The sequence below is a fragment of the Onthophagus taurus genome, chromosome 5 (genome assembly GCF_036711975.1).
Source record: "Onthophagus taurus isolate NC chromosome 5, IU_Otau_3.0, whole genome shotgun sequence".
Classification (NCBI taxonomy): Eukaryota; Metazoa; Arthropoda; class Insecta; order Coleoptera; family Scarabaeidae; genus Onthophagus; species Onthophagus taurus.
This window is the reverse complement of record NC_091970.1, coordinates 3670232-3681580: the sequence shown is the minus strand read 5'-3', so window position 1 is coordinate 3681580 and position 11349 is coordinate 3670232. Positions and strand designations below refer to the sequence as shown.

General features: G+C 32.8%; 3 protein-coding genes and 1 long non-coding RNA gene across 6 annotated transcripts; 2 read left to right on the top strand and 2 right to left on the bottom strand.

Moving 5' to 3' along the window:
• The first annotated feature begins 101 nt into the window (after positions 1-101).
• LOC111426103 (glycosyltransferase family 92 protein F13G3.3-like) lies at positions 102-3135 on the top strand. 2 transcript variants are annotated; one of them, XM_023060458.2, is made up of 6 exons: positions 102-240; positions 642-803; positions 1498-1652; positions 1871-2036; positions 2088-2620; positions 2674-3135. In XM_023060458.2, the coding sequence occupies exons 2-6, from the start codon at positions 654-656 to the stop codon at positions 3113-3115; spliced, it is 1446 nt and encodes a 481-aa protein (XP_022916226.2). In that variant the 5' UTR covers positions 102-240; positions 642-653; the 3' UTR covers positions 3116-3135. The 2 variants fall into 2 exon arrangements, with proteins under 2 accessions (XP_022916226.2, XP_022916228.2); XM_023060460.2 differs by having other exon boundaries at positions 102-264.
• On the bottom strand, positions 1386-1895 carry LOC139429859 (uncharacterized). Its single transcript, XR_011640442.1, has 2 exons — positions 1699-1895; positions 1386-1636 (listed from the first exon to the last, which is right to left on the bottom strand). It is a non-coding gene; the product is annotated as an uncharacterized lncRNA (long non-coding RNA).
• A 76-nt stretch (positions 3136-3211) lies between the features above and the next one.
• Positions 3212-5096, top strand: LOC111426102 (uncharacterized). The gene is made up of 6 exons (XM_023060457.2): positions 3212-3334; positions 3393-3660; positions 3717-3913; positions 3959-4123; positions 4180-4651; positions 4699-5096. The coding sequence occupies exons 2-6, from the start codon at positions 3426-3428 to the stop codon at positions 5022-5024; spliced, it is 1395 nt and encodes a 464-aa protein (XP_022916225.1). The 5' UTR covers positions 3212-3334; positions 3393-3425; the 3' UTR covers positions 5025-5096.
• Positions 5097-5133: 37 nt separating this feature from the next.
• On the bottom strand, positions 5134-10942 carry LOC111426100 (PAN2-PAN3 deadenylation complex catalytic subunit PAN2). 2 transcript variants are annotated; one of them, XM_023060455.2, is made up of 17 exons: positions 10770-10942; positions 10545-10703; positions 10327-10496; positions 10159-10279; positions 9905-10101; positions 8925-9419; positions 8770-8866; positions 8117-8371; positions 7821-8066; positions 7612-7768; positions 7446-7564; positions 7164-7343; positions 6788-7111; positions 6403-6732; positions 5838-6295; positions 5674-5783; positions 5134-5544 (listed from the first exon to the last, which is right to left on the bottom strand). In XM_023060455.2, exons 1-17 carry the CDS (start codon positions 10788-10790, stop codon positions 5378-5380), a joined length of 3606 nt encoding a protein of 1201 aa, XP_022916223.1. In that variant the 5' UTR covers positions 10791-10942; the 3' UTR covers positions 5134-5377. The 2 variants fall into 2 exon arrangements, with proteins under 2 accessions (XP_022916223.1, XP_022916224.1); XM_023060456.2 differs by having other exon boundaries at positions 5838-6283.
• Positions 10943-11349: the final 407 nt, after the last annotated feature.

Below are 11349 nucleotides of genomic sequence, written 5' to 3'. Positions count from 1 at the left end.
GAGGTTATGTTTAAATTTTTGACGTTAAGTCGTTTTATTTAGGGCGCACTATACATTGCCATATAAAACAAAAAAAATTAAATTTGAATTGGTTTGAATTCATTCTGACATATTTAAGTTGACGTTTTTTTTAATTTATTTTTTAACCAAGAATTTAAAAGAATTTAAGTGAAGTGTAATTGTCCCCTAAAAATAGAATCCCCCTCGAAGATCTGGACGATTTTATTTTCAGTAACTCAAGTAAGGAAATTCCATTAACATAAAGTATGAACGTAAATTATAATGTAATTTTCTTTACACAATCAAATCAACCAAACTATAAAAGCTTAATTTTAGTAGTTTTTCACGAAAAATTTAAATTTCCCGGTTTATGACCGTTTTAAAGTTTCGATTTAATAAAAAATTTCGTATACAATTACTTTTGTATAAAATTGATTTAATTTTTAATTATAAATTCTTTTTATGAACTAATAATTTTTTAATTAATTAGAAATTAAAATAAATACAAAAATATGAATGTAAAAAATAGATGAGAAAATATATTACTCATAGACATAACCTCAATAATTATTGGATTGACATTCTTATACAGCTGGATATAAAATATCAACATTTTTAAATTTTTTATTAATTTTTATTAGATCTATGATGCAATGGAAGTTTTAGACGAGAGAAAGAAGACTTCGCTCTCTAGAAATAAGCGAAGATCAAAAGTGAGGCTCTTTCTGGTTATCATTTTCGTGGCAGTTTTAGTACTCGCCGTTTTCACCAAAATTTTTCTTATCGACAAAAGAAATTTGCAGGTAAATCTCTTTTTAACTAATTACAATAAAATAAAAAATTAAATAATTTCAAAAGTTAAATTTATAAAAGTAACTCGTTAGAGTGTGCAAACAAAACAATTAAACACCTTGTCATTAATGACAACTAAATACAAAATAAACTGTCACTTCAGAAGATTTTTGTGATTCTCCAAAATTTATTCTCTGTAGAAAAACCAAGCACCAAAAAGGTAGGTAAAAAGGTTTTATTAATTTTATTGATTTCATTTCAATTTTTTGATAGCTGAAAAGAATATAGCTAAAGATGGAGGCGATTCTTTCAAAAGATAAAACGGAAAGGCTCCAAGCGGTGTTAGATCTGATAAGAATAACGTTTCACATCGGTTACATCCCGACGTTGTTGTATTTGGGTTGGAAACTTGGCCCTGAACGGGGGGCGCAACCTTTCACTTTCACAAATTTTCTTTGGTATTATTAATGAGGATTAAACTCCTCCCGTAACAATAGAACATCGTTTTGTTATTTTTTTTACAAAAGAATTAAGTTAATTCATTTTTCTATGGGGATTTGTTTATAACAAAATGTATATAAAACAAGAAACGATTAAAAAATGCGTTTTATTAACAAATTTTATTCTCTAAAATAGATCCTAACCTAAAATATTTTTGACATTACATTTGATGATTAAATGTCAAAATTATTAAAATTTTTTTAGAATGATTATAAATCGTTTCGAAAGAGAATTGGTGCCCCATTGGATGAAACACTTCCTATTTTACTCGCTGGACATCACAATGAACAGGAATTACCTCCATATCCGGTTAATTTAACTCCGTCGGAAGGTAGTTGGCAAACTGTGAATGGAACTAGGTAAATATTATTTATTTCTGGAACTATATTTTAAAATTGTAATCACAATTTTAGCTGCACAAAATCGTGTTAAATTTATATTATTAATTATTTATATATTAATTTAGTTTAAATTTTGAGTTTTTGTGTGAAAATAGTTACAAATAATTTTTTAGAATTAAGTTGGCAACGAAACTTTATTTTGACGTTTTAAGGTTAATTAACCTCAATTTTTGTAGTTACAAGTTCTTCGTGTATTCGGCGTATTACGATGACCGCAAAAAAGAAAGATTGGTTAGGATTATTGCAGCGACAAAAACGAAGGGAGCAATGGGGGTGTGGTGCCGATTGTGGTTTAAGACTCAGGAGGGTTTTATTTCAAAAACTGTTGCCTCAAAACTCAAGGTGAATAATTAGTTTATATCTCTAATTAATAACTAAATCATTCTTTTTAAGGTAATTCGTGAAAATTGGAATTTAAAATATAGCGCGTGTTTCCTTTTGTGCCCTTTAGGTGGCGATCATGAAATCCCATCAGATGTTTCGGTTGTATCAAGAATTTGGAACTCACCGTCAAACCTTTTAGTGGTTATGAATAATCGTTATGATACCCATCGAGAGGCAAAATCGGGGGTTACGATGAATGTGTGTGTTAAACCCCTTCATTTCGAGTATAACAAAGTGATTGCGATCTTGGAATTTATTGAATTGCATCGAATCCTCGGAGCAGGACATTTCACCTTTTATAACCACACGATTGGACCGCAAGTTGCGTGTCTTTTACAACATTACTTAACTGAGGGGGTTGTCACTTTGCTCCCGTGGGACCTAAATATACCCTCTCGTAAGGAAATTAGAACAGAGGGGATTTTTGCAGCCCTCAATGATTGCCTGTATCGGTCTATGTACCGATTTTCTTATGTGATTATGATCGATTTGGACGAGTTTATCGTTCCGACGCGCCACGATACGATTCCGCAATTTTTAGAGTAACTATAAAGATGGTGGTGATTACAAATTATAATGTTTTAATTTATTTTAGGTGTTTTGGTAAAAAAATTAACTTGGAATCAACTGGGTCGTATTCGTTTCAAAATGGATTTTTCTTTTTGCAATGGAAAGACGATACTAGCCTTCATAACGAAGATATAATCGCTTCTTCTTTGTTAACGTTGAAGAAAACTCGGAGAAAAATTAAATTAAATCCGCACAAACAGCGTTCAAAGTATATTTGTCGACCAGAATTGGTTGTCGAAACCGGAAATCATTTTATTTGGGAATTTTTACCTGGTCATAACACCTTTAACGTCCCCTCAGACGCTGCGATTTTACATCATTACAGGGTGTGCGAGTTTGGGGGTGATGATTGCGTAGAAACCGGTTTCGTTGTTGATCGAACAACTTTTAAGTACGCAGATCGGTTAATAAAATCGGTTCGGGGTTTATATGATCGTTACGTAAATTCGGAATGTAGTTATTTTTGATAATAAATAATTTTATTTGAGGTTATGTTGAAATTTTTGACACAATTCGTGTTATTTAGAGTGGTCTATGCATTCTCTATTAAAATCTAGTTAGAATATACTTTGACATATTTACAAAGGTGACAATTTTTTTATTTATTTTTTAACCCAAAATCTAAGAAAAACATTTTATAGTTCCCCATAATAAATGGTTTTTATTTAATATTTTAATAAAATAAGGTATTTAGAAATTTAACATTTTTTTATCACTCAAATTAATTTATTTTTCTTCTTTTAGTTTTATAGCGATTTATTTTTTCATTTTAATGACATGGAGACTTCTTCGTCAATTTTAAAGAACGATGATGAAGAAATCGATAAATCGGACTCGAAATCCGTTTATTTCCTGAGGAAGAGACCTCGATTATCGAGGGGTGATAAAAATTCGCCCGTTTCCGAGAAAAGATGCGTTTACACCAGGATTTATCGAAGAAAAACTCCCGTTATGTTCATGCCAACGGAAGTTCTTCAAAATATTTTATCTTATTTCACGAATAACGAATTAGGTTAAAATAATTTTCGACATAACCTAACTTTTTTATTTATTTTTCGTATTTTTTAGCGAAATCAATTAGATTAATTAATCGAAGATTTAAAATCGTTGCTGAGCTTTTATTAAATAGTCGCTTCACCCAATTAAAATTGCGTTTGTACAAAATAAAACGAATGATTGATGCTTCGATGCAGCACACGGAAGATGACATGGAAATACGGTGTTTATGCAAAATGCTCGGTGTTTTAGAAGTTTTAACGTTCTATGTGGGTATTTATAACAAACTAAAAAATAAAACAATTAAATTTTAGTATACTTTGCTCACCAGCACGATTTGGAGGTACATCTCGTTCAAAAATCAACCATCAAACATTTGTATGTACGCAGGAAGCATTTTAGACAAGTATAACACGGCTATATTCGAGTTTATCAAAGAACCACACAAAATCTACGCCCCATTAATCTTAAAAGATTATGTAATCATAAAAAAATCTTTTTACTTCAAAATTAATTTTAAACCCCTTTTTTTAAGACCCTCCCAAACATAGTTAAAGATATTTGTGCCGAATCAAAAGAATTTGTGATTCATTTCGACCGTGTGACCGAATCGCAACTAAAAGACGACGATTTTTGCATCCCCTGCAAAGCTTTAGACATCCTAGATTCAGCGACCGACGTTAAAAGAACCGTTATTAGTCAAAGATCCATCGGAAATACGTTATCTTTAAACGTAAAGTATTATTTTTCGAATTCTTGGTTCGTCGCTTTGGATATAAATGATGAAAAACCGAAATCATGGAAAGAACAGCAACGATTGATGTTTATGCGATTGCGAAGGATCGTTCTTGGACACAGCGAAATGTCGATGGAATACAATCAATTTAAAAGGGAGACGACGTTTAGGGTAAACGCCAAGCCGAAAATTCGACGCCCCATTAACTCGGTTTACACCGGGTACGGCGAGGTTGGGGAAAAGTTTTTTTATTACGGCGTGATGAACGAAGGTAAATAAAATTGTTTGATTTTAGTATTTTGATTAAGTTGTTTTTAGGGGCTTACATTAACAAGTTCGTTTCGCCCGATGCAAGTTACAGTTTTGATTCCGTCGATGATAAGTTAAAAACGCGGTATTTGGGTTTATACATTTCCGTCGAGTTGCGTTGCCCGAAAGAATTAGCACCGTACGCAATCTTGAACCAATACACGCAAATGAACGAGTTATTAATTGAGGAGAAACGATATGTTAATTCAACACCCAGGCGGAGGAGAAGGAAAATTAGGGATTTGCTTGAACTTAAAATGGAGTTCTTGTGCCCTTCGGCTATTTTCCCGCGATTACCTACATTTTATCGTTATTACGTGAATAACTCGAAGTGAATTATTTGTTTAATGAACTATATTAATATTATTTTTTGATTTTTTGTGAGAAGTATATTGCTTTTAAGGAAATTTTGATTTAGTTTTGCTACTCAATAATAGATGGCGCTAATTCTTTAAATATTTATTTAATTTTAAAAAACTACATTTATTTATTTTCATGAAAAATATACAATTTTCGCAATTAACAACGTATACGGCTAAAAATTGAATTAAAAAATTACTGTAAAATTTATTAATTGAAAAATTAAACTACCACAAATAAAACAATAATTTACCAACTAATTACTTTAAAAGATGATGGGTTGATGAGAATTTATTTCGGACACCTCTTATAAAAAACCAATAAAAATTCAATCATCGGGTACTTTCCAATTGAGCACCTTTCCTCGCTCGTAAAGTTCTGAAAGAGCAAACCCGATTTTGCCGTCTTGCTCAAGCATTTTGTACTTCCTGTATAGTTCGAGAGCAGCTCGTGCATCCTCCACCGAGTCGTGAGTTTCAGATTGAATTTTCACCCCTAAAAATCAAAATTAAAAAAAATTTTTTATGAAATCTGTCACTCAAAATTGTTAGGTTATTATCTAAAATACCCTGTTGATTAATCAACTTCATATCTATTTGAGATAACCTCAAAAATAATTTTTACCTAAATAATGCCAGGCCAAAAATCGAAGAGAAACCATTCGATGATGTGGAAGATGGAACAATAAAACCGTATCAACGACTTGTTCAGGTGGCACAACTAAATTAATAACTCTAAATCAAAATAGAAATAATTTAATTAAAATCAAAATTAATCACTTAACTCACCTAAAATCGTTTTTTAATCCGTGCCCCACAAAAATCACCCCGCTATCTTGCAAAAACCTCAACTTCACATACGTAGACTTCAACGTGGTTAAATGTTTCTTACTAAAATTAGCGTCTAAATCCCCGGGTTCAATCCCAGAAAATTTCGTTAAATAATCCACAACTTGTTCTTGTGTTGATATGTAATCATCAATAAACGGAGTTCCTTCCAACGGACCTTGCCCTCTAATACACGTAATCCTAGCCACGGACATCTGAGAGGGCTTAATCGTCGACATTTTCCCATCGCTCCGCAATTCGGCTTCTTCTTGATTCAAAGTGACAAATTCGGCGTCCATCGCGATTAATTCCCCGGGTTTTGGCATTTCATTCTCTGAAAGTGGGGTGAAAGTGATTCCGGATGTTCCCCCGCTTCTTGCGATGCAAGCATCTTGCGTGAAGACGTCCTTAAATAAACGCTAAATTCAACACAACCACAAAAAAACGATTTATTTCGAAAATGATTTATTTTAACAACAATTACCTAAAAAAAATAAATAAAATAAACTAAAAGAATCATTTTTACCTTTGATAACGTTGGAGTTATATCCGTTTTTGAATCGGCAACTTCTTTCGTTGAGTAGTACAAAACGCACGGAGTTTTCCAATCTAAACTGAACCAAACCGCTTCTTGCCCCGGCACTGAACATATACTAAAATCGTTAAATAAATACCAAGCGGTGTCTTTATCGGAGTTTTCTGATAAATAAGCCGAGGGAACTTTTATTAAAGCAACTAAATTTCGCTTCTCGTAAGCAGGCTCATTTATGTAACAAACAACGGCGGATAACGAGTACTCCATAAATTCACCTTCCATGTTTTTTTGGGTTTCGTTCGAATCACCTCCTTCGTTTTTCTACATCAAAAAATTAAATTAAATTAAAACAAAATACGAATTATTTCAATTTTACATTGAGAACTTTTTCAATGATTAAATCATCATCTTTCAAACTCATCCGAATATGATGTGGTAACCAATTATTGCTACAATACGGATTATTAACCGGAGCTTGAACGTTATCGAAACTATGCCGAAACCGACACCCTGGCCTCGAACAATTATCACCATAACGACAAGGCTTCGTCGAAGAAACCGAATTCGGCGTCGACGACCTAGGGGTTAACTCGTTATTATTAACGGCTTTCGCAACAATCTTATCCATTTGACTTTGCCAAAACAGTTTGTGTTGGACGTTATGTAATCCGGTATTGATGGCTAATAATTTAGGAAGTGACTAAAAACAAATTTTATTAATAAAATATAAACAAAATAAAGTTAAGTTGTACTTGGATTATTCTAGCTTGAGACGTAGGGGTGAATTTACTACATTTATCGCACCACGCCGGAGTCGTTTGTCTCGGGTTTAAAGAACGGGTTAAAATATCGCAAAAGGACCATTCATCTCGATCCGGTTCGTTCGTTGGGTACATTAAATTACATGCTAATAAACGAGATTCCTTTCGAACCTAAATTAAAAAAAAAAATTAATTCTAAAATTAATATAGGCAACTCAAATTACTTTAATGCATTTTTGGTTGCATAACTTAATTGCTTAATAATAAATTTACCTCGTATCCGCATTTTAAACACGAATTAATATGTAATTGTTTAGTTCCAAAAAGCTGGCTAATTTCGCTTTCATCTTCTCGCTTCTCCTCCTCTAATTTTGCAACGGGAACGTCTTGAGCTAAATCGTAAAATTAATTATTTTAATTTGTTCATATTAAAAATTACCTTGAGGGATTCTTTTTCGATCAGAACTTCCTAATATGCTGGGAAAATCGGTTTCTTTATACACGAAGGGTTTACGTATTAATCGGCCCTCTTCTTTCTTTTTTTTTGTTTCTAATAATTCTACGTGCATTTGATGTAGTATGAATCGATTCCAGCTCTAAATTAATTCGATTATTTAATTAATTTTTATTGGCTATGTAAATAATAACCTGGATGAGTGCTCCGATATCGATTTTTGATTTTGCTTCCGGGTGGAGATCGCTTAGGATTAATCCTAAAGCGGAGGCTTCTGGTACGGTGCGAAAAGCACGCAAGAAGTTTCCGGGTTGGCACGGTTGCCCTTGGGCTGTTGAGAGCATGTGGAATAAGAATCCTAATTCGCATGATAAACAGAATTCTTTCACGCAAAGGTGTGATAAAAGGGCTGCTCGTAATGGTTCCGTATAATATAACACCTAAAAATTTGTGTTTTAAAAGTTATATGGAGCTTGCGTTAATAAGTTACTTGTAACATTGCGTTGCAATAAGCGTTTGGTAACATCGCTTCTAATCCGGGTAATCCCGTTTTGTTGTACTGTTCAAACGGAAAATCCTCAGTACCCAATTTATTATATTTCATATCCAATTTTCTATACCTTTTCGGTATCGCCACAAAAGAACCTCCATCTCCTTCCAATTGTTGCTTTTGATTGCGACTCTCCGGAGCGTATTGCTTGCTAACTTGGGATCTAGCGCCATTTTTCTCCAGGTTATACATCACCTGTTTAAAAAGACAATTTTTATTTAATAAATTATAAAATAATCATCAGATTAATCGATTGTGGGTAAAGATTTCTAAGCTCCTGAGCTTTGACAATGTCATTTTTACACAAGACGCGACAAAAAATTAAGTTGACAATTCATTCAATTGAAAATCAACTTGAAGTTTGTATTAAATCTTTTATTCACTCAAACATTTTCTTTTTTAACAACAAATTCAACAAAAAAAACTCCAAATAAAATCAATATTAATTAAATAAACAAATAAAAGGAACTCTTTCAATATCAAAAAATAAAATAAATACATTTTTTCTCATATTCGAGTGAATTGGAAAAGAAAATTTTGATGAAAACATCTTAATAATAACAAACTAAAGGTAACTTATTGCAAGTTCTCACTTGATTTCTCCTAGTTGATTTAGGATTAGGTGCGTAACCAATTGGACCCTGCATTTTCATCGTTTTCAAAATATCGGGATCAATCGGAGATGATTTTCTAAAAAAATTACAAACAAAATCATTAAATCACCCTTAAAAGGAACAAACAATCTCACCGATAAGACTTCTTCATTAACTGAGGTGGCCAATCGGAAGCTAAAGGCATATCGGTATGCACGATGGGCAACGGAACCGAGGATAAAGGCGTCTCGTAATCATCGATTGTAAAACTTGGTAACGGGGTTACTTGATCCGCGTGTTCCGTCATTCTCGAGTACGAATTAAAAATCGGATCGTGCGTGCCGGCGAATAAATGTATCGAACCGGCGTTATCCCCGAAAGCCATCGCTTGACTAGTCGAGCTTATATCGAAAGCCAAACACATCGCTCCGGGACTATCGATTTGCAACAAACACAACCTCGGCTCCGAAAGCGCCACTGTATCAACTAATTGTATTTGTCCCAACGCCGATACAACCGTTAATCGCGACGTAACCGATGGCAAAAATCGCAAATAAAGGGGATCCAACACTGTTTGAATTGGAGTCACGGCACGGAGCATTCGTAAATCGTAAACCATCAAAAATCGATCCACTGATAAATTTCCTTGCCTAAAAATAATTAAAATTGGTATAAAAAAAATTTTTAAGGTTATGTTATGATATAGTTGTCAATGTCATACAACATAAACTTAACAAAAAAAAAAATTAAGGTTATGTTATGATTTAGTTGTCAATGTCATACAACATAACCTAAAGTAACGTGTTACTAAACCTACAGGTAACTAAAACATTTCCTTGAATATCGAAATCGCTTAAACTACCGCTGTGAGTTTCGAGGGTATGCAAAATTTGTAAAGAATTTGGTCCCTTAAATAGTTCCTTTGTATAAAAAAAAGTCTCTAATAGAAATTACGTTGAACTAGGATACGTTCAAAAACGTCAAAATTTTAACAAAATCTCATTGATTTTATTTTTCGTAGTTAAGAAACGATTTATATCGCAAATTGTAAAACTAATTTTAAATAATTTGTAAAAAACTTTTTTTAAGGTTATGTTATGATTTAGTTGTCAATGTCAACATAACCTAAACTAACCTGTTACTAAACCCACATGTAACTAAAAGATTTCCTTGAATATCAAAATCACTTAAACTACCACTGTGAGTTTCGAGGGTGTGCTCGATTTTTAAAGAATTTGGGTCCCTTAAATCAATTCGACCCATGGGGTTACCAGCGCAAACAAATCGACTGTGACCCCTTAACATTGCACAACCAGTTTCGCCAACATCAACCTATAATTAATAATAAGACCAATTAAAAATGAAAATAATAAAGAAAATTAATTTTACCAAATTGGTTTCTTTGCAAACAGACAAATTAAAATCGATCAATTTATCTTGATGCCCAGCCAATAATAACCTGGACGGTGATAACTGAAGCATGCATTGCATTTCCGTCATATTCGACGACCTAAAAAATTAATTAAACAAAAAATTTTTACACGATTATTTCGTTACATATGAGTAAAAACAGGAATTCCCCTTCGGATTTGACACCTAAGACTAGTAGCTGTTAACGCTAAAATTCCTTCGTCTATCGTGAGGATTTGACGAATATCTTGAGAAGCGTGAACTTGAAAGGAGGTGTATTTTTGCATAATTCCTGTGTAATACGACGTGACATGCCCCTAAAAAAAACTTTTATAACAGAAACACAAAAAAAAATGTTTTCTCACCCCTTGATTCCCCATCCATAATAATTCCTCGTTTTGATCAAACGCTAAAGCACAAACTCCAAATCTATCACCTCCATCTGCCAAAACGCATTGAGTTTGAACGTATTCGCTTTCAATTCCTGGAATATCGGCGGTTTCGGCGCCGCTAACCATCGCTAACTAAATTAATAAAAATAATAAAAATATCAATATTCAAAAAAAAAAATTATTTTTGTAAACGCTTACCCCCGATTGATCGAAATACATTGTAATAACGCACTTTAACGTGGATTATTTAATGGTGAGGGATTTGATTCGTTTCAATACACATTTTTATTCAAAATTCTATCACAATCTGAAAATAACTAAAAAAATAATAATTACAACGGCAGATGAAGGTTATAAAACACGTATGAAGTTAGGTGCGAAACGAAATATGTCAATTGTCAAAAATGATTTTGTGTACGGTATTGGGGATATGAAATTGTATACAGTGATGAACAAAAAGATAATTTTAAAATAAAATTGGATTTTATAAATTATTTTAATTAAATCATTTAAAAATTAATTTGATTTCTTTTGATTGAAAAAAAAATTAATAAATGATCGATTAAGCAAAAAAAAAATTATTAAGTGTCATCAAAAAATTTCTCGTTAACTCCTCCGTCGGTGACCTTTACCGGTGCTGGAACCACGAACGCCGACATATGACACAATATATTGGCCGCACATTGATAACGAATGGTGTGACCCGCGATAACGAAGCGTACCTGGATATAAATTGTGTATTACAAATAAGGCACGGAAGATAACTCGCGCCCTACTT